The sequence below is a fragment of the Mauremys reevesii genome, linkage group 5 (genome assembly GCF_016161935.1).
Source record: "Mauremys reevesii isolate NIE-2019 linkage group 5, ASM1616193v1, whole genome shotgun sequence".
Taxonomy (NCBI): Eukaryota; Metazoa; Chordata; order Testudines; family Geoemydidae; genus Mauremys; species Mauremys reevesii.
The window spans coordinates 57945584-57969436 of record NC_052627.1 but is presented as its reverse complement, the minus strand read 5'-3'; the positions used below and the strand labels follow the sequence as shown (position 1 = coordinate 57969436).

The 23853-nt window shown below is 37.8% G+C and overlaps 1 protein-coding gene across 5 annotated transcripts in view; it reads left to right on the top strand.

Moving 5' to 3' along the window:
- LRBA (LPS responsive beige-like anchor protein) overlaps window positions 1-23853 on the top strand; it is a 565586-nt gene that overhangs the window by 157563 nt on the left and 384170 nt on the right. For all 5 annotated transcript variants that reach the window (XM_039542019.1, XM_039542017.1, XM_039542018.1 and 2 more), the window contains one exon: window positions 22369-22433. In XM_039542019.1, the coding sequence (XP_039397953.1) occupies window positions 22369-22433 (65 nt within the window). The remainder of the gene's footprint in view (window positions 1-22368; window positions 22434-23853) is intronic.

The following is a 23853-nucleotide window of genomic DNA, read 5'->3' as shown; positions in this document are numbered from 1 at the left end:
GCTGCATTCATGTCCTGTAAATCACATGTTATTGTCTGAGCCTTCTGCCAGGTCATCTATTCTTTCCCCATTTATCAGAAATGCATAGAGTACGCTGAAACTAGAAGCACCATGTAGTCTGGCCCGCCATCCTGTCTGAGTAATTAAACCAGCAAAAAGAGTGAAGTCCTAAGATAGTCTGATATTCCTTTTAAATGGATGATATCAGAATGTATTAGGTGCCTGTGTATGCTATTTTGGGACAAAGTTTCTTCATGTTAAAGGTCTGACATAATCATCATTGGATAAACATTTCCTCCTAAAATTGCTCTGAATGTATCACTAAACCCTTGAAGGGGTCCACATGAATGTGTGTATGTATATATACACAAGTAAATATGCCACTGTGTGCCACAACTCTTTTGTCAGATCCAGTAATTGAGTTGCTTCCTTGAAATAACTACACTGATCTGGAAAAACTCCAGTCTTTAATAAAGCTATCTAAAATATTTGTCCTTTTGTCTCTATGTTTATAAGCTTTCTTCTTAGCTTACTGTAGCAATGGGGTGAGAAGTGTACAGTAATCTGGTGTAAAGCAGAGAATTAGGTAGAATATGTTCTATTAATTTTCTGATGCCTGTAAAATGGTAGATTGTTAATATTTGCAATATTTAAAAAATCTAAAAGTATTCTTTTTGCAGCAAATCAACCAAATTGTCACAGGATATAAACAAGAAAAGTAATTAGCCTTTGTTTGACAGGTTCATCGTTGACTTAAAAGCTTTGTTGTAGTGGATCTAATTTCCCTTGACTTGACTATAGAATTAGTCTATTCTGACAAACTCAAATACTGTGTGCAGGTATTGCATCACTTACCAGAACTGGCCAAGAAAACTACACGAAGCTCCTTCAAATGACTGCAACTCCCATTTAGGAAGAAGACAAAAGTTATAGTATGGTTCATTGTTAATGATTAAATTCTCTAGGTGCTTACTTGTTCCTCTTCCCTCTTGTAACTCTAATAGTAAAGGACACATTCTTGAGGTATTTTTAAAATAAGACCAATATTTTAAAACATTAACTCTCTCTTGGTATTTTCTTTTTCAGAAAATTAACATAGTTTTCCTTTGCCTCAATATAACCACATATCTATAGCCATTAGATTTTTAGTAAAACATGGATAAAATGCATGTTTCATATGGTAGGTGGGACAGGGGAATTAACATATCCCATGATTCTTCCAGTTGTCTTGTGTGTAAGCAAGAGCTTTGCCCATGTGGACCAGCTTTCAGAATAGGGGCCATAGCTGAGAAGGAAAATGCACTAAATGTCACACACTTTTGACTTATGATACATTTTTAATTTGGTGGTAGTGAGTGAGTGCAGATAGAGCGCACATGTTAATGTACATTGTACATGGAGCAAACCAAAAATAAAACAGAAACCTTAGAAGCATTTAAAGCAGCAACTATTTATATTCAAAAAGTGAACCTTACTAACTGTGGAGGTTAGAATCCAGGTGTCCATCTACTACCATGATCATGTATCAGAGGGGTAGTCAGGTTAGTCTGGATCTATAAAAAGCAACAGAGTCTCCAGTGGCACCTTTAAGACGAACAGATGTATTGGAGCATACGCTTTTGTGGGTGAATACCCACTTCGTCAGATGCACAAAGTGAGTATTCACCCACGAAGGCTTATGCTCCAATACATCTGTTCATCTTAAAGGTGCCACAGGACTCTCTGTTGCTTTTTCCATGATCATGTTATCTTACCATATAATTAAATTCCCATAATCAGGTAAGGTTGCTTAAGGGGGAAACCTTCCAAAGCAAGGGAATGTCTTTCTTTAACTTAACCTATACACCATTTAATCACCACTTTCAGTGACAGACTCCATTGCCCTATAAATAAGTCACGCACATCTCCAAAATGTACAATAACACCATATTCCTTAATATCTATAATCCAAATATTCCTTAATATCTCTAATTATGCACCAGTGAGCAGTATGGTGTGGTGTTTTCCCATGGGGAGTTATGTGGTCAGAGTTAGTTTTGTATTATTATTTGACATACACTCCTTCCCCTACAAACTGGAAATTACGTGATCCTAAAGTCTTGTTGCATTTTCATCATCTTCTGGATATCCCTGTGTCCCAGGCCTTTTCTTTCAGAGGCAAATTTTGCAACAGGGATCCGCTTTGCACTTTGATTTCTACAGTGTCCTTTACACTGGAGAAATCCTCAAATTACTTTGAAACATCAGCTGGTGCAGAATGTGGCTACTTGCTGGTTGGTTGAATGGTGTTTCTTGCAGACAATACACATGCTCAGTGATCTGCACTCATTTCTAATTTACTGTCAAGTGAAATGGAATGTGATGACTAACTATAAAGTTTTAGTTAAATTGGGTCTAGGTTATCTCAAAAGCCATTTTTTCATGTTCCCTTAGCAGTTGAGATCACCAGAAGTGCCCAGCCTAGCAGCTCTCTGGGTTAGATATTAAAGGATTAGATGCACAACAATGTCAGTGTAGGTCTTGTGGGGTGGTTTTGGATGTTGCTCCAATTTGTTTGTTTAATTGATGTTAGATGGGCACATTTTAATCAACATATTTTCCATGTAATTCCTTTGTGTCTGAATATTCAAAAAATTCTAAATGAGTTTGAAAATGAGCATTACGGTGCAAAACTCTTGATGTTGAGGACAGATTTTGTAAGATCTTTGCTGTGAAATAGGCAAAAAGTTATTTCAATGCATATCCTAATTATCCTTTAAAACTATTTCTTTTGAAACTATATTAGTAGCTTGTTTTTGTTGAAGCTTGCAGTCTGAAAAGTGTAATCTTGGCAATAATTAACATTTCAAATGTCAAAGCTCCTTATATAGTAACTCTTCACTTAATGTTATAGTTATGTTCCTGAAAAATGCAACTTTAAGTGAAACGATGTTAAACGAATCCAATTTTCCCATAACATTTAATGTAAATGTGGGGGGTTAGGTTCCAAGGAAATTTTTTTGGGACAGACAAAAGGCATTATATACTGTACAGTACTGTACTGTACTGTGGTTGGGAAGAGCACCTGGCTTACCCCACACAGACATAGCCTGCTGCAGGCAAGGACGCTAGGCAGCACCTTCGCAGCGGCAGCTTTCCCGTAGAAGAACAGGCGCTGACCTTGCTGAGAATGCTCCAGGCCCACATCTTCCTGCCCCTCTCCTCTCCAGGCCCACCTCTTCCCACCCCCATTCCACCTCTTCCCACCCCCATTCCACCTCCTCTCTGGAGCATGCTGCATCCCCGCTCCTGCCCCTCCAATCCCTAAGTGCTGCCAAACAGCTGTTTGGCGGCATGTAGGACTTTCTGGGAAGGAGGGGGCGGAGCAGAGACGCGGCACTTCCCCGCTGCTCTCCCTCCCTCCCAGTGCTTTGTGCTTAGGACTTTCTGGGAAGGAGAGGAGGAGCGGAGATGCAGTGCTTTCCCACTCCCTCCCAGAAAGTCCTAAGCGCTGCAAAAGGGAGGAGGTGGAGAAGAGGAACTTGTGCAATGCTCCCTTGTAAAGTTGCTGCTCTTCCACAGAATCTTACAAGCAGTGGACACAGCAGGCAGTCAAACAACGTTATAAGGGAGCATTGCATAACTTTAAACAAGCATGTTCCCTAATTGAGCAGCGACGTAACTTTGAAACAACATTAAGCGGGAAGACATTAAGTGAGAAGTTACTGTAGATCTAAAAATTCGAGTATTTGGAGGTTTTACCATTTAAATTGTGGTGATCATCTGCGAATAGAAGCTTTGCTTTCATCAGATATAGCTGTTTTGTAGCAGAAAAAGGAAAAATTCTCTAATAAATTGCTTTGTTAATAAAATGGACAGAAGAAACATGGCTTTATTGGACAAAAGGGAGGAAAGTTTGAGAGTTTAAGGGACAAATCAGAAGAAAAGTGTATCCTCAAGTCTCAATCTGAATTCTGTCAGAATAAGAAGTGGTATTGGAGAACTTACAGATGTTTCCTACACTGTTCACTTTCTTTTTAGATTATATATATTGAGGCTTCAAGATTTTGTGTCATACCATGACATTATATTGAGAGAGGCAAAAAAGTACTTTACATGATTTACAAATTTCCCAGGGTCCTGTATTATCTGTATATAGTTCTGTACTCTTGTAGAGGTTATTTTAAAAATAGCTTACGAGCTAGCTGTTTGTATAGCTGAGGGAAGAAGGCAACCTCACTTGATTCAACTATGTCAGTTACCCAATGTCTGTCTGACAGTGGAGCTTGGTTAATAGTTAGCTGTCTGAAGCTCTGTTCTGAGAAGATTGAAAACCAGTAGAAGCTATCCGAGTTGTTTCCCATACCTCAGTCTTGGATTGTGGCTTCCATTTGTAATGCCTTCTACCAGATGCTCTGTTAGCCTTAGCCACGGAGCTTGTGTTGGCATAACTATGCCTGCATAGCCCCCTAGTGTAGACGCAGACTACTCTGACAAAAGGAGATTTTCTGTTGGTATAGGAAGAGCACCTACCTGAATGACGTACTCAATATATACTCAGGATTTTATCAACATGGCTATGTCTGTCAGTTGTGTGGTTTTTTTTTTCCACACCTCTAACTGATGTTGCTAAGCTGATATAACTTTTATGTGTAAACCAGGCCTGAGTTTATTTTCTTGTCTGTGACTAAGATGAGATGTAGACCTTGCTACAGCAAGTCAATCATCTGTCACTAGAGCAGGGAGAATTACTGGGGGGTTTGGTTTGTTTGCTGACAGCTTAAAAAAAGGTGGGGTGGGGGGAGAAAAGAAAATTGGTTTGGATCAGACTGAATCCAAACTTTTTTGGAATTGTCAAATCAAAAAAGTAGAGAAGTTGATTGTAGGTCATATTTAGTATTTTGTTTCCAGGCATTTTTAAAGGGCTAGAGTCATAAAGTGGGGAGGGGGCTGAGGTAGTGGATGTCACGTGCCCCACCCTCATAACCTTTAGAGCACCTGGCCAGGGACCTAGCTTCAAATCCTCCTGTTTCACAGTGGGGGAGTCTAATCTGGATCTCTCACATCTCAGCTGAATGCCCAAACCACTGAGCTAAAGATTATAAAGGGGACAAGATGCTACCAGCCATTCTGTGAATGGTGCATACATCTGCTTGTGAATGTAGGCCAAAATTTTTATGGGGACTGAAATTATTTGTCAAATTCTTCTCAAATTCACGAATTCATGTCAACCAAAATTGCATTTTTTCAGTGAATAAACTATTTGAAAAATTTCACCCATTTCTGTTACCTCAAAACTACATTACTGTAATGCATTCTAAGACCATTTGGAAACCAAAGCTAGTGTAAAATGTGTTTTGCCTGCTTTTTGGGTGGAGTTTCACTTCTGAATTGGTTTCTTTCTGGTTCTCTCAATGTTTTGGCCTGGTTATCTGAAAAAACACCTTTCTCATGGTGCAGTACTTCTGCAGTTGGGCTCAGTGGAGATGCCTGAAATAGAGTGGCCCTTCCCAGTTTAAATGAAGGGGTTTCTGTCAGGGCATTTTCCATGGAGGGCCCTCAGCTGTACAACAGTCAGGCTGTCTCTCACTTTGCTCTGACCAGAGCCAGGATCTGTTCACTTTCTAGTCAATCTTTTTTCAGGCACTTGCGGAGTGGGTGGTTAGAGGAAAATATGGAGTTGTTCACTATCAGTGTGGCCATCAAAGAATGCACTTAAAACATTGTATTTTTCAACATTTTAGCTTTCTTATTATTCAACTGTGTTTAGTGTATAAAGGTATATAGGCACCTAATATAGATGGACATAACTTGTAGCACCTGGATTGGATGTGAAGTCACCTTTTCAGCAGAAATTTAGCAAACACAGTTTTGACTTTCTATTTAGAGCCCATGGCATTTTGGTCAGAAATCAATGAAGGCATATAGTTTAACCCTTGCTATTACAACACCCGTGGAAATAGGTTAAAATGTGTGGAGATTGATCGGCCAATACTTCATGAATAGTAATTGCCTAGTTCTTGACTGAGGGTACGTCTACACTACGGGATTATTCTGAATTTACATAAACCGGTTTAGCAAAACAGATTGTATAAAATCGAGTGCGCGTGGCCACACTAAACACATTAAATCGGTGGTATGCATCCACGGTCCGAGGCTAGCATCGATTTTTGGAGCGTTGCACTGTGGGTAGCTATCCCGTAGCTATCCCATAGTTCCCGCAGCCTCCCCCGCCCCTTGGAATTTCCAGGTTGAGATCACAGTGCCTGATGGGGCAAAAATCATTGTCGCGGGTGGTTCTGGGTAAATGTCGTCAGTCACTCCTTCCTCTGGGAAAGCAACGGCAGACAAGCATTTCGCGCCTTTTTTGCCTGGATTGCCCTGGCAGATGCCATAGCATGGCAATCATGGAGCCTGTTTTGCCTTTTGTGACTGTCATCGTATGTGTACTAGATGCCGCTCACAGAGGCGATTCAGCAGCGCTACACAGCAGCATGCTTTTGCTTTTGCATGACAGCAGAGATGGTTACCAGCCATACTGTACCATCTACCATACCATAAATTGGTAATAAGATGATCATGGTTACCAGTCCTTTTGCATTGCACCATTTGCTGCTGTCATAAGTGCCCTTGGCTGAGATCAGCCAGGGGCGCAAAAGCCAAAATTGGGAATGACTCCCTGAGTCAATTCCTCCTTTTTGGTATCTAAAAATAGAATCAGTCCTGCCTAGAATATGGGCAAGTGTACTAGGGAACCACTGTATCATAGAACCAGAGAGCACAGCTGCTCTGTGTCAGATCCTGCAGAAATTATGAGCTGTATGCTATTCACAGGGGGTGCTCCTGCAACAACCCCACCTGTTGATTCCGTTCTTCCCCCAGCCTTCCTGAGCTACCGTAGCATTGTCCCCCCACTTGTGTGATGAAGTAATAAAGAATGCAGGAATAAGACACAGTGACTTGTTAGTGAGAAATGAGTGGAAGGCAGCCTCCAGCTGCTATGATAGTCCAGACAGGACATTAAGCAGTGTGGAGGAGACGAGCCCAGCATCCCGCTGCTAGTCCAGGGGCAATTGAATCTTTTCTTTACACATGAAGGGTGGGGGCTGATGGAGCTCAGCCCCCTGTTGCTATGATGAGGATGGTTACCAGCCATACTGCACCATCTACCAGGAAAAATTAGGAGCAGGCGCCCTTGATCGACCTCACTGATGCTAGTCGGCATGGTTACCAGTCCTTTTGCACTGCCCCATGTTCCAATAGGCTGATGATGACGATGGATATCAGCCATATTGTACCATCAGCCACCCATGGCGGGGGTGGGGGGGGGAGAGCAAGGATGTTGGTGTTGAGTGCTGCAGCATCGCGTCTATCTGCAGCATTCAGTAAAGATAGGGTGACATGTAAAAGAGTCAAGAGTGGATTGTTTTCCCTTTCACTTCTGGGGGTGGGTGGGGGGGTGCATAAATTGCCGAGCTATGCCCTGACCCACCGCGGACACTGTGTTTGACCCTAGAAGCATTTGGAGCTCAGCCAAGAATGCAAATGCTTTTCGGAGACAGCAGGAACTGTGGGATAGCTTGAGTCCTCCAGTCCATGAGTGTCCATTTGATTCTTTAGCTTTCCGTTACGCTTGTCATGCAGCAGTGCACTGAGTCCCTGCTATGGCGTCTGTCTGGAGATTTTTTAAAAATGATTTTGAATTTCGTCTTCTGTAACGGAGCGCTGATAGAACAGATTTGCCTGCCCTTACAGCAATCACATCCGCATGGTCCATGCTGGAGCTCTTTCTTTATTTTGATTTTTAACTGCATCGCCACACGTGCTGATCAGAGCTCCACGCTGGGCAAACAGGAAATATTCAAAAGTTCGCGGGGCTTTTCCTGTCTACCTGGCCACTGCATCCGAGATCAGATTGCTGTCCATAGCGGTCAGTGGTGCACTGTGGGATACCGCCCGGAGGCCAATACCATTGATCTGCGGCCACACTAACCCTAATCCAATATGGTAATTCCGATACTAGCGCTACTCCTCTCGTTAGGGAGGAGTACAGAAATCGGTTTAAAGAGCCCTTTATATCGATATAAAGGGCCTCTCAGTGTGGACGGGTGTGGCGTTAAATTGGTTTTACGCTCGTAAAACCGGTTTAAACGCTTAGTGTAGACCAGGCCTCAGTGATGCATTGATTCTGTGACGTAACATTATGCCTGGTAGTGACCGCTGCAGTGAAAATTGAATGAATGTTTTCATTCTACCATTCCGTTTATAGTTGATTATATCTTTCCATAACTTTTTATCTGTGGGGTGAAATTTTCCAGGCTTACTCTCACCCCAAATGGGGAATGTATACAAATTAAAGTTTAAGATGAACAAAATATGAATATGAAATTAAGGAATATGAATATGAAAATGAAGGGAAACTATTGTAATATTTTTCATACTTTTTGTTGCTTAAATGACTTGGGGTAGAAAGTTTAAATTTGACAAGGAAATAGTTCTCAGTGAGGAGAGAACTTGCTTACTAATGAAAACTTGTTGAAATTTGACATAGTTATGACATACCAAAAATCATGCTGTGCATTTTTCATTGAGGTGGTGGCTGGGTGATTGTGCTCAGCTAAGGAAGGCCACTTTGGTTACAGTTACAAACTGAAAAAATAGAGGAGGTGCGCAGGGGAAGAAGCAGAGTTCCATGCTTTATTTGCTATCTCTTTTAAAGGTAAAAGCCATTCAGCTTCTAATATTAACAGTAAAGAGCCTCTCTCATGTGGGCTTCCTAAAATATGCAGGAGAGGGGGCTCAGTCATGATGTTCTGATAAGGTGAGTAGTGGGATAGGGCATTTCATATTTTAAGCAAATCGTTCCACAATGGGATTATTTTCATCATTCAGTAACTTATGAAACTACTCTTAAAAATTCTATAAGAATGCCATGTTAGTGAAAAATCTACCATAAGTTACATTTAAGCATTCAGTCTTAATGCAATATACTAGCATATGCATTTCTCCAACTATAGCCATGTATGCATATTTGACATATCTATTAGTGTCATATATATGAAGTGTACTTACTAAACCGTTCTTATGCAGCATGGGACACAATGACTATGATGGTAATGAGGAGAACTTGCTGGCACACCCAGGTCACCTTAGTTAATTTTGTGGTCTGCTTACATGAATTGTACATTAGGAAAAATGCTGGCTGAAAAGTAATTAACGACACAGTTTTATATTAAAAAAAAAAACCTATTACAAGGAGATACGTTTTTACATATCACTATATTTTATTTTTTCAGGTCATACATGATTATGTAGTTAAACTGTATCAAAAATGGATAAAATGGAGATACACGTGTAACTGTAGCAAATGCAATTTTAACCAGCATGCACAGTAATGCCAGAAGTGCTCCATTTTTGTTTTGGAATTAGTTTTTATATTTGGAGCTTTGTTTCTGCAAAAGAGACTATGTGCTTTAAGAATTGAATTGTGCTTTTGAAATATGGATTATATGCTTAGAATGTCTCAAGTACAGTACCAAAAAAAAAAAAAAATCCCCTGCTTGAAATAATTTGTCATAGAAATTAGAGATGAATGAGACTTTTATGAGGTCATATTACCAAAGCACACTTGTTCCCTACAGTACATTTTCAAGTGAACATAGTGATTATGATTTGAGTTTTTGTTCAGTTATGATTCTAATTAAATACAGTTCACTTATTTCAGTTTTAGGTTCTCTAGGTATGATAGGCTCATTTAAGAGAGAAGAAAGTTATTAAGTAAAAATCACATGCATAGAGTCAGAAAAAGCTTGTTTAGGTTTTGACTTACCTTAAAATGTCTATTCAACTTGAAATTACAGCCCATAAAATGTAAAATTGTGCTGTTCTGTACATATATGATTAATGAATCAATATATTTTTATATGTTTAAGGAGGAGAATAGACTCTCATATAAATGAGAAGCTTGGGGAAAATCAGCTTAATTTGAAAGGAAAGTACATTGCTGCACATATTCAGAACTAGAGGATCATAATTTAGCTATAGAAGCAAGACTTCTCTGAAGTAAAAGGCATCCTGTTGCTTCACCAGCACACTAGGACTTAAAAAAACACCACCATTTAAGGTGAATTTTGTGCAGTGAGAACACACCCTGTGGCTTGGCAGTCTAGTCAGAAGGATGATATCATGCTGGCTTTCTAACTAGAACTTTGAACAATATTCTCATGGGTGGTAAATGTAAAACAAAGTAATATCAACTGGCACTTAATTCTGTGAACTCCCTGCTGATTGGGCTATGCAGTGAAATGGAACTCTTCCTGAGAGGAAGTCAGCCTATAAGTGTGGAGACCTCTGAAAATAAAGTGTGCTTTAATTTGACACCCTGCTGTTTTACAGCTAGTCTGTTAAATTTGAGACTATGGAGAGAGAGGCTAGTGAAGGGACAAGTCCAAGATTATGAAAAGTCCAGAGTATAGAAACACTTGTCTCTGGTTTTACACTGATTAAAAGAGCTATTTTGCTTACATGTTATCAGACCACATTCATTCTTGATGTTTTCAATACAGTTTAAAAAAAAAAATTCAAGATTGGATGGAAAATGGTCTCTAGCCTGAATGTTATGCTGGAGGAAGCACTGGTCTAGTGGTTAAACCAGACTTGCTGTTTAACCCTTGGTCATGTCACTCAAACCTTCTGTGTGTCAGTTTTCATATCTGTGAAATAGGGATAACATCTAACCCACTCAAGGAATGTTTGTGAGGTTAATTAATCTTCATAAAATGCTCTGAGAGCCTTCATGAAAGCAGCATAATCTTATAATTCACACATGGTGTTGCCACAAGTAGGAAACTGAGGTGCATCTCTGTCACATTAGATCCCCACTGTTCATAAAAATGATGCAAAATTAGGGAGGGGGAAATCAGTTTTACTTCTTCCAGAGCCCTTTGTTTTTATGTAGGGAATTGCTTATATTTATCTCCTCATATGTAAGGGAAATTTTTGTTTTCTTAAACTCTGTACTAGATAAGTCTAGGAGAGACTTTCTTGCTAGTGCAGCCCAGCGTGATTATTTATCATGTTTACTGTGGCAGTGTGTAGAGGCTAACCGAGAATGGGTCTCTATTGTGCAAACATGGAATAAGAGACTTTTGTTGTATGGAAGAGCTTAGTATAAATAGACAAGACAGACAAAGGATAGGGGAAAGGTATAGAACACAGGCAGAATCCACAGTATGATGATGGCAAATCTCATGTTAGTTGTACAACCTTTTTTTTGCTTGGTTGTGTTGTTTAAATTATTTTATTGTAGTTTTGTAGATTGAAAGACAAAAGAAAGGGGAGAGGGCTGGAGACCATGAGGGTAGTGATCCAGGGAAGGGTTGCATATCAGTGTGTCCTAAAGAGTTATTCATTCAAATATATGGGTAGTACTGATACCTGGTGACAGATATGAATGTGTTCCAGCCAGACTTGTGCATTTTTTTTAATGAATTTGTTTATAAGGATTTATATTAAGACAAAATTTTGAGGGGTGGGGAAGGGGTAATAGGGAAGAACTTTTATGATTTTTAAGCTATTCACCAGGTACTGTCTTGAATGCTGCCTTACTTAGTTAAACTGTATTTAACATTGGGCAGGACAATTGCTGCTGCTCTGTTGTCTCTGGAAGTTGTTCTGGGCCATATCAATCTGTCACCACCAATGCAACTGTACAGGTATAAGTGTGTTATGGTTTGCCAAGCCTTGTAATTAACAATCTGCCATTTGCAAGGCAGACTGGACTAATTTTACAAAATCTCAAGAATTAAAATGGGTTGCCCTGCAAATGAACACTGAGATCAACAAGCAGTAATTGTCTTAACATAATTTAGCCAGCCGTGGATTTGCTTCCCTTTCTAAAAAATTAAAAATTGTACATTTACTGTGTTTCACCCACAACTTCTTTATGTAGAACCTTTTCTTTTTTCTTTGCTGAGTTGTTCACTCAACCTGTCCTTTTTCCTCATTGGTTTTCCTAACTACTTTTCCTTCCCTAATTTTTTCCCTTAATTATGTTGCACCTTTATCTCCCGTAGAACTGTTTGATAACCGGAGTCCTGCACTGATATCGAGGATTACAACTAGGTTTAGCTAATAGCCTAGCTATTCTTCTTCTCATGCTCCTGCCTCCTCTTTCAGCATTAACAATAGCTGGTGAAGAAAGAACCTGGGGAGGAACCTCTGCAGTAGGGAAGCTTTGCTGCTAGTTGAACTCAATCCTGACCCCTGATGACATTGCCTGAGGAGTCATGGCAACAGCTAGCTAGAGAGAAAGGGAGACCAGGTAGCTTGCCCACTGCCTCTTACCTCACAGGCAATGGATCTAAAACCAGTGATCCATGGATTAAGTTTTATCCAAATCTATAGTCTGTGGCTGGCTCTGGATGGCAGAGGGATTGATATTTAGCACAGAACAGTCTGTCACTTCTTAATGTGGTCTTGTTTTTATGGATGTAATGGCACTTCTCAAGTAATGATTTAGAGTATTGTATACAAGTTAAACTACAAACGCCTTTTGTATAAATATTCCAACTTTTAAAATCAGGTTTTAAAATTGCTGTAATATAGAGGATTTTATCAGGGAGTTCTGGTGACACTGACCTGAAGCTATAGTGATGGTCACCAGACCCTGCTGAATGAGCCTTATATTACATGGTTGCCTTTTTTGGTAATTTTATATGAACATTCTGGAGGTAAGAGTTAATTAATTTCCTTGTCTAAGATCTCTGCTTAGAAATATTGTGCACTACCACAAATTACATTGGCTCAATCTATTGTAAGATCTTGTGGAGGTATGAAATTAATGTTGCCACTGTGTGTGTGTAAATATTTAATGTAGTAAGTGTCTGTCAGGACAAATTTGTGCAGAGCAAGGAAAAAGTCAATTACCTGTTACTCTTTAAAATTCTCTTTGTATAACTGATGTGTATTGTTTTGCAGGATGAAATTGTACTTAGTATTTTACTGAGTAATCTAGTACTTCAGTAAGCAGGTTAACACAGTTTTAAATGCATGAAGTTTGTTTTCAGAATCTATAAAAGCTTGTGAGTTGAACTCTAATTTTAGGGGTTGAAATTAAATTCTCATTATAAGGTAATCTTAGGCATTTACCACATAACATAATGCCAGTTTATAGGAAGCACTGTTCACAATGGAATACCCCAAATGGTTAAACAGCAGGGGAGTCTTCTGCTTTTAGTTAAAAAACTGCTTATTGTATGGCTTATTTACTACTTGTTTAATTCTTAATGTAGTGTGCTGTGGAATTGAGCATGCAAAAGTCAGCAGAAAGAGTTCTGTTTTCTGTGTCTAAGGCTATTACTTGCTGTACAATAATAAAGGCACTATTTTATTGGGTTAGTTGTAATTAACTTCAGCACTAGGCATTGATATAAATCATTCTTAATCTGTTTTCTTTACATTTTCATTCTCTTTAACTGGCTTAACATAGTTGCTTTCTGTCGTCTTTTTACATAAGGACTAGGATTGTAATTGCTTTTTTGAATTAGGCTGTCAGAAGCTAATGTGCATGTTGATCCAAGAATTGATTAAGGAACACTAATGAATTTCATATAACACTTTTAAAAGATTTGTTACTGTGTAATAAGTATCCTGTAGTAGTGATCTGTTTTTACCTCCTTAGAATTCAATGCATACAGTGTTATCGGGGTATATAGCTGGCAAAATATTTCAGTATATGAAACATTGATTCCATAGCATGATTAAAATATTTAAAAAATACCTTTCTAATGCAAATAAAATATATCTACTTGTCAAAAATCCACAGAAAACATTTTTGAACGCACAGAAAGCAAGGATAGTTGCTTTCTTAAGATAAACTGTGTTCCAACTCTTCTACAAGTGTTTCATTGTGGTTTTAATATTTTCTTCCTCCTCTTTTCTCTGTCCTTTGCTCAGTGTTAATTTGATACTTATTGGGCCAAATACATTTTTTAAAACTGATGCGTTGATATTTTTTTGGGTACATCCTTGACATCTCCAACTACTCATATTGCTATTGGTTTAAAAACATCAGCGGAATTGAGAAGAATGTTAGTCAAGTCAGTTCTCAGTACCTTAATTTTTTTTCTCCAGTTCTTGCATTTTTCAGGGGACTATGTATTCTCTCTCTCTCTCTCTCTCTCTCTCTCTCTCTCTCTGGATGTTCTTATTTCAAATGTACTTAATAGAATCAAGTTAATTTCATACCAAATCCAAATATTTTTTAAATTCTGATTTCATCTATATGTTTTACATAATCACTTTTCTTCCACCTTATTAAAATTGCTTAATACAAAAGCTTTAGTTGTACACTATCACTAGCTGCTTTGCTTTTTGTAAAATATATATATATATATATATATAATGGAATGCAAGCAATAAATACCTTTTATTGTATCTGAGTGCATTTGATAGTTTTAAAGTCTTATAAAAATAATTAGCTATTTTATATAGTTCTAATGGCAGCCCTGCAAGTTTCCCCTGGAGCAGTCTCTAATGAACAGGCCTTGCTTTTTCCAGTTGGGCTTTCAGATTCCCTAAAGACATGACTTCAGACCTTGGAGGGCAACAGCTGCCATTTCTCTTGAAGACTGGAGTTGCCAAACAGACGGACTATGTACTAATAGGACACATTTTTAGAGCCTCAGTACGTGGACCCTTGATAGAGGCTTAATGATGATCATCTGTTGAGAGCTTGTAGCTGGGTAGGGTTAGAGCAACTTTTATCACCCTTGTTGAAATCAAATCCTCTTTACTGATTAGTGAGAGAACTTGACTTGGGTAGATTGACGCTAAGTTAAGGCTGTCATAAAGGGGCCATTGTTTAGTATGGAATGATATCATAATGAGAATCTTTAAATTAAAAAAAAAACTATTGACATTTTTTGGTCAAATTTCTTTTAATAATTAACCAACTTTCTGCATGCTTGGAACAGCAGTAAATATTTCTTGCAAGGTACTTTGTGTTGTGTAATTGTCAAAATTCAGATTTATTTCTGTGTTGTCTAATTCCTTTTATGATAGTTTGTCAATGCTAGATTTTTTTCGTATCATATGCAGGTCTATGCATGATCTACACAAAGTGAGTGAATCTGAAGATTTATTTCTTCAGTACTTTTGTTTTGAAAGACCTCACATGCTTTTGTAGCTTTGCAGTTCTTTTATAGTGCTTCACATCTGTTTACACCAATACATACGTTTACCTTAGGTGTTGAAATTCTAAATAGGGTTTGTCTCTTCAGCTTTATTTTACTTAAAAAGGATGAAATCCTGGTCCCAACTCCCATGAGGCCAGGATTTCACCCTTGGTGGAGTTGCAGCAACATGTGCCAAACAATTTACTATACTTGGACTCTACATAGATTTGTCTAGGTTGACAATTGTTCAGTTTACTGTATAGTTTTCTCTTCTACGTTATGAAGAATCAGCTAAGATAGTCTGCTATTTTTCACTCTGTGTTCTTTATTGCTGAGTTTACCAAAGCTTGTAGTAGATGTAGTGCTGAGAGAGTGCTGACATCAAGTGCAAACACTGTTGAAAAGTTCTTGATAGTTTACTTTAGGCACTTAAAGATTACTATATCTCTCCATGAGCAAGTTTTTTGTGCAGATTTGACCTTTAGTCTAGTGTATAATATGTGTTTTAGCCATATGTTAACACATTTTCTCACCCTGTTCCTTTCTTCGCTCATTCACATTTGTCAGGGTTGAAGTTATCCTTTTCACTTTTTTGGTTATTGAAATAAATGATTAAAACTTCCCATAATTTATATAGCAAAGGATGAAGAATCTACTGATTTGCCACCTTTTTTCCTCACTTTTGGATTTAAATTTCAAACACACTGGAAAATGCTTTAAAAATACGAATATGGAGCAGTGGGATAATCATGTAACTTCTTTAAAAAACTGATGGTGTGAGGGGGGGATTATCCAAAAGCAATTGGTAGTGCATTTTGCAGATTTAAAATAAATCAGTTCCCCTATATTTATATATATTGTATTTATGTATATCTGGCTGAAGATGTACACATTTGCTTAGTAATGAAATTGTTTAATTAGATGTACAGAATTTTGATACAATTAATAGTATAACATACAAATGTTGGGCTTCTTATTTGAAATATACTTGGAATAACTGCTTCCTGAAAGTGTGAAGATGAAAATTGTGGCTATATACAAATGTTCTTTGTCCCCGTTTCAAGTAATATTAAATATTTTTAACCTGTTTCATCACTATCATAAAGGAGGTTCCTTGGACTTTGTCAGTGATGAAGTTACCAGATTAAAGAGAGATGTCAGATGAAAGAGAGGTCTATGTATAATATACATACATACACATATACACACGCGCGCATACAAAAAAAATTGTGTGTTCTTGATATTGACTGAAAAGTGAGGGATGGCAGCATCTCATCTGTGTAAATTTTCCCATATATAAGTATGAAATTGAACCAAAACTTCATTCACTATACTGGAGAGTCAATAAGAAGTGTGATCATATATTTGTGCAGAAGGAAAAGCATGACATTTGTTTCAGTATTATAACCTACTCATATTTTTGTCCAGTCTGTGGCCTTTGAGGCTGTGGCCCTTGAAGGCCTGTGTTTTAAGAAAATGTGTGCTTGATTATGACTTGAAAATGTGTCCTAAACCATAGCCTCCATCTTTTTAGCTGAACTGTTCAAACCAGCCCCATTATTAGGAGAAGCACTCTAAGCAGTTGCTATCTCCTCTGTACTGTAACTGCTTAGCAACTTCCCTGCTTGGCTACCTGTTGCACCAGAGAAGAGGGAGGAGGAGAGTAGTTGTGCTTGCTCTATTGCCAGTCTGCTGAAGCCCCAGGGAAAGCAGAATGGAGCTTGGCTGGCTGGATCTGAGCCTGGTGGAGCACTTAGCAAAGGATGGCTCCCCTCTCTACACAACTGCTCTGGACCCTCAGAAAGGTGAAAGAAGAGAAGTTGAGAACCAGCAACAAGTTGTATTTCCCCGATTCTCTGCCTCAGTCCTAGTTTAGATTTCAGCAGCCTTAAGGGCTGGCAAAGGTCCTCGAGGGACCACACAACAGCTGGGGATGACCTCAGGGCACCGCAGTGCAGCTACTTCCACCTCACCCTTGGTGTGCGCTCTATATCATGAGCTGCAGAGAAGGCAGTGTGGGACATAGCAGTGTCAGCTTTGTCTGCTACAGGGCACCCCATGCCACAGGTATCCCCATGCCATGGGCTTATGAGTGGATTCTGATTCTTTTATTGCCTAAGTAGCAAAAGGGAGCAGAGAATCTGCTTTTGAGTATTGACCATTTAAAAAAATATTTCAGCCATCAGGCCAAAAACGTTGGCTACTGCTAGTCTAAGAGGCATTTTTCTGAATTCTCCTTTTTCTTAGACATCCTTTTATTGTGCTTACTGAAAGTATGGAAATATAAGTGTTAAAGAGCATTCATCTCCTTTACAATGGTATTGATGCTATCAAATGGCTACTGATGTACCTTTGAAAGAAAAGGCCTTTAAACATTTGTACAAACATCTCCTGTTCACCAGGTGGGAGCTTTGGTGGGAGTAGTGAAGGGAACAGACCCCATGAGGGGGGAGGGTCCCAGAGCTCTGGCTCCCGAGGCTGAAAGTTTAAATCTCCATTAAACAGCCCTGTAGCCCAAGCCCAAGTCAGCAGGCACAGGGCTGCTTTGGTTAATTGCAGTGTACACATACCCATAGACTAGAGGCCCAGCATATGGTACCCACAGGGCCAGGAAGTTTTTGGCCGGGACCTGATGTGCTATGCAGGGTGGAGTTGTTAATTTCTATGTCTTGTACAAATTGCGGCCCTTTATTTGAAGCACTGAACTCTTGAACAAAGAAATGGTGGCACAGTGGGATTCTGACAATTACTTCCAACAGTAACTTGAACTGGTGAGGTTGGAAGAGAAGCTAGGATAACCTATTTTTAGGCCTTGTCTAAATAGGATAATTTTTGTAAGCATGAGCAAACACATTTAAAAACCTTTGTGTTGGCAGGACAACTTGTATTTTAACAAGTTAGTTGGTCAAGGCTAACACTAGGCTTCAGTTATATGTGCTTCCTGTGTTATTCAGGACAGCACGCTTTCTGATGTAAACATCACTGCAATTTTTCGTATAACTAGTGGGAAGGGCACCAAAACATTTTCTTTCTTACGCTCTTCTTTGGATAGAATTAATGAGCATGACATGACAGCTAGAATTGGATCCAGAAGAGAGTGTGAAAGAAAGCGTTTTGGTGCCCTTCCAATTAGCTGTACCAAAAATTGCAGTGAGATATATCTATATCTATATATATAAAATTTTGATTGTCATTGGGTCACTTATTCTTAGTTACATGTTTGTGGCTTCAATAAATCTGCTTTTGCATGTAGTATATGATACTATCAATATGTGTTTGTTATTAGATTGGTCATATTCTAAGTACCTGATAAAAATATGAAGTTAGACACCTTTTAGTTAGTGACATTAATTTGAGACTAATAGTAAATTGGCGAAGAAATCATAAATTCATTACTCCATTTAGTTCTGTATGAGAACTTATTTTGCAAGTTTATTTACATCAACTGAGAGGTACAGAGTGGTACTCTTAAATTTGCAAGCCCCTTTGTCTATATTGCATGAGTTACTCATTTATCTGTCTTGCTATTAAATACTCTGAATTTTGATTTATGAATTTGCCCTTTTTTATTAAAATGGAAAGTTTCATAATGTCATACACAATTCTAATTTAATTTTAATGTCTAAGTGTCCTGTAGTAATGTTATTTTCAAAGTTACTGAAATGTTCTGTTTTCCCTTGTCTTCCTCTTTTTTTCTTTGTTTCTGTTTCTAAGATTCCCCCCCTGCTATCCCCAGCCCCCTGATACTTTCCAGGGTTATTTTAACCAAGGTTTTACAAGAACTTTTTAATTAATTTGTGCATTGTTTGCTCACAAACACTATGGATGAAATTAGGGCCAGGATTTCACCCTATACCTTTGTTCTTTGTTTTGAAGAATAGTACTAAGCAGAATGTGCTGTGAATAAACTCAGTCTTGACCCTTAAACAGTATTTTAGTGAGAACAAAATATTTCAAAGAGCAGTACGCCTTTATGTGCTTCTGCTGTGCTGTCAAGATTGCTTGTCTCTGCACTGCTAGTTTTGAATTAATTTTAGGTATACATTTAAAAAGAAATACAACTTACTGCTTATCTAACAGCTGATGATGTTATTCACATTGTGAGAGAAATAGTTCCCTTACTGCAATGTTGCTGCGGGAGGTGTACCAGTATCTATATTCTTAATGAAATTGACATTGTTCGGAGAAGTCATAAAACAGCATTTCAAGAAAAGCAATAGTATTTAAAAAAATACAGTGCATTTAGATCACTTTTAGTATACTTATTAAAGTGCTTACACATCCCATTAAAAGGCTGGTTAAATATTAATTATAAAGTAAGAAATTCTGTCATTAGCCAGAGTATTTGAATAAAATGTAATTTCAGACCCATGGGCTCTTGCCAATGCTTATTCATATTTTCATTGAAGCCAACGCTTATGATGGTGTTTAGTGCTTCTGTTCTTTTCTGCTTCACTGTACATTGTACACTGACCAAGAGCATTAGAAGGAGCTTATGTCTGCTAGAGAGTAAGCATTTATAGCCATAGGAAATGATAGTCAATTAAGTACAGCTTAGAACAAGTATGAAATTATTGACTTGGTTGATCTCTTCTTGTAGTCCTTCCTTTTCAAAGTGCTTAAATGTGTTGTGTAGTTATTTAGTTGCATTAGTGGTTGAGTTTGAGCCTTTTAACATGTTTTTCATCAGTACCTTTGGGAGATGAATAACTAAGATCTTGGTATAACAATGCAGGATGCATAGTGAGTATAATTGTTGTGGAGGGTGTATATGCTGTGGTGAAATATTGAATTGATCATGAAAGATGATGACCATTAAGCTTCTCTTTCAACTATTAAAGCTCGCTTTAGGGCGTGTTCAGCTGTGGTTTATGAAATTGTTTAGACTAACGCCTCCTTTGATAATTGTTTCTGATGTGGAGAAAAATGCTGAAAGATACAATGATAAATGCACTTTCTCTTCACTTTTGGCAACTTCCATCTTCACCAATTAAGTTTTAAAGCATTGCAGTGCTATTCAAGAAGAAAGCCATTATTAGCATGAAGAAACAGATGGACAATGTCATAAACAGAAAAATAATTCTTTAATTTGCTTTTTCCTTCTGTAAAGTTTGTGGAGAACCATATATACTACATTATCTTTGTTAGACAATGTTAATTATTAACAGCTTGATTTAAGATGAAAAAAGCTTTTGTGTATTAATTCATTATGGTGGGAGTTTTGTTGATAATATTAACAGCACACAAAAGCGTGCTAGGTGTTTCCTAGTAAAGAGAAGTAATACTTAGCTCAAAATGCTTACAAACTATTTTAAAACAATGCAGTGAGGGTAATAAGATAGTAAGGAGGGCTAGGGGAAGTAGGAAAGGAGCAACATCAGCAGGATTTACATAACATTGAAAGCTAGTGCATAGCAAGGTGGAGCAAAAAGTAATAATTCTAATACAGTGAATAAGTAGAGGACTTAATTGGTAAGATTATAAATAGCTTGATAATGGATGTAAGGTACTGAGCTATGGTAGTAAAAATTCATTGCACTTCATGAGAAATAATGTATGCTAATCCCACTCATTTCACTGAAGATAGCTTTATCCTTGAGCTCTTCAAAACTGTAGTATGTTAATACAATTTACAGAAGTATGTAAGAGCACCTGAGATCTCAAGGAATCAGAACTATGAGAGTTCAGATTTCCCATATCTTCCCTTTCTTTGATAGCTTAAATTTTAAAAGATCTTGAATTTTGTTTTGCTTGGGATTGGAGACCCAAAGAAACAATACTGTGCTATTGATTTTGTTGTGTGATCTAATCTTTGTGCCAGTGATTCTGAGAGAGAATTTAAAATTATACATGCCATTTTAATAAATGAAACAGAGAAAGAATGTGACTTTCACCTGCTCACTCGAGATCAGAAAAAAAAGTCCTATGCTTTGAAATATTCCATTTCTTTCAAGAAACGTTTGTATTTTCACATTTTCTGTTTATCGTGTGAGTGCTGATGAGATTGAAACGACAATGATGACAGTGCTGAAGTGAGTGATGTGTGATTTTTTTTTTTTTAAAGAACATTGTGGACATAAGCCTAACCAGACAAAACTGCAAAAAATCATGGAAGTTAGATATGGAAAAAAACGCATGAGATCTGGCCATCCCACTGCCATTGAAGAATTGTTCCTTTATAGAGCATTGTCGAGAAAGGGGCTTAAGTTATTGCAGGGGAGATGAACGCTTTTGAGCTCCATGAATATGAGCACGAATTAGCAAATGAGTTACTGGGCTGTGGGACTTTCATGAGAAAACAATATATATTGGGAGGTGTGCTATTATATGGTAGGGCCCTATTAAACATAATGTGAATATATAGTATATGTAACATTCCTGCCACTGCTGCTACACTACAGCTTATGTTGGCATAATTTATGTCGCTTGAGGGGGTGTGAATAAATCACCCCCATGAGTGACATAAGTTATGCTGACATAAGCACAGGTGTGCACAGCGCTGTGTTGGTGGGAGAGCTTCTCCCGCCAGCATAGCTTCTGTCAATTGTGGGGGCTGGAGTAGCTAAGCCAATGGGAGAGCTCTCTCCAGTCGGCTTAAAGTGTCTACATTAGACAGCCTACAGCACCGCGGTAAATTCTCTAGTGTAGCTGTGCCCTTAAAAAATGTTAATATGTACAGAAATCTGGAAAGATAGCAGGTCTTCATGATCTAATATTTGATAACATGAAAATATAGGACTTATTTTGGAAGAGAGGGAGTGGTGTTATACCTTTGTGAAAAGATGGCATCAGTGTTGCCAGTATATAAGCAATATGTATGTAAAGTAATCCTTTGGACAATAAGGAAAATCCTAGTGTATTTGAAATGATAGCGCTAAAAATGAAACTGAAAGAAGTGTAATCAACACATGGGCTACGTTACCAAGATTCATTGAAGCAGAGACTAGTACATCAGTGAACTAGCGGAATTAGGAGACCTGTTTGAAATTAGATTGTGACATCACATGATGTTAAATAGGAAGATAAACTGGAGTCAAAAGAAATATGTAATAGTCCATGTTTTTTTCGGGGATCTCTTAGCTTACTTTGACTCGATGCCATGGTTTTCTCCTGAAATAATTATAGTCTGATAATTCTGCTTAGAATATGTAAATTGTTTTTTCACCTATATTTATAAAACTAAGTGCTTCCGCTTCTTTCTTTTACTTTACAGGAGTGGCAGAACTCAATACAGAAGAATGCAGGCCTAGCATTTATTGAACTTGTCAACGAAGGAAGGTAACTTCTGTGTTTTATGTCACAGTATTTGATGGCTCCCTGGTCATAGCTTTCAGCACATTGTGATGTTTGAGACTTTTGATCTGCAAATACTAGTATTTTTCTCTGGTTTATGATGCAAATCAGTAGTTCAGTTCTCCTTTCAATCAATCATTTTGAGTTTTACAAACATGACTTCGCATTCCTTAATACTCTTGATAGTTGTAATATTAAAATATGGCACTTTACAGAATCTTAACAGTTTCTTCCTGTAGTTTTTTTAATAAGCATTCTATCTCATCAGTGTCTTATAGATTTTCTTACTTCCTCTTTCTGTGGACTCATATAACTGATACTATAATTTTTATTAGCTAATCTTTTGTGTATGGGGGGTGGGGGAGTTGTAACTGAGAATTGTAACACTAACTTTTGTTTGTTTATTTAGTGCTTAGTCCTTTTATAACCCAAGTAGGACAGAAGTGCATAATATAATGTATTACTTTAAATATATATAAAAAACCCACTTAATATTACCAATGATGTTTAATGCTCAATCAATATCTATATAATAATGCTGAGATTTATGGAAAATGACAGAGCAGTTGACAGGGGCATGATCTTTGACTTGCAGTGACACTCATGAGAATTATCAATATTTCCTTCATTAGGAATTGATTGTTAAAGCAGACCAAGAGCAATATTTACTTTTTGCTAAAAAGCTTTAGGTAGTTAACTGTGGAACAATGTGACAAAGGCAATTTTTTATTTAAATAAAAAAGATTTCTGTTATTTGGTAACTAAAGAGAATGAGAATCAATCATAGTAGAAAATGAACTTTGCAGTAGCAGGGCAGATACTGAGATGTGATGAAACAAACTGAATGAAAAACAGCTGAAAAAATTTTCTTTTAGTATGTCATGTGAAATTTATCAGATGTGTCAAACCTAATACAATGGAAAGTAATCCTTCAACTTCTTAGGAGTAGGGGAAATGGCTATTTAAGATTTTTTTTTTAAATTTATAGAGATTCTCAAGATGTGCAGAAGTAATGACTGTCGTAATGAATGAGTTTACTTGGGTTTATGTCAAGAGAAACACCATTCTGAGGTGGATAGGAACACACTACTAGTCTTGATCTCAACAGCCAAGGAAAAGTAACAAGGGTGTTCAGTTACAGTAGTAAGATCTAGCCTGTAGTTGTTTCTTATTATGCAGCTCTGACCTGCCTTAACCTGATTTATAGAGTGCCTACTATAAATATGGCCCTTGTTTAATGTTTTATTAGTATAGATAACATCTAGATCCTTCACGCCTGTAAGCAACAAGGTAAGGTTCATCTGGGCAGGATGGATGTCATTAACAAATCAATTACTAAGGCTGTGCTCTAAGGAGCATTTACCTAGTAGATAGTCACCTCATCTAAATCAGGTTTTCAGAAGCT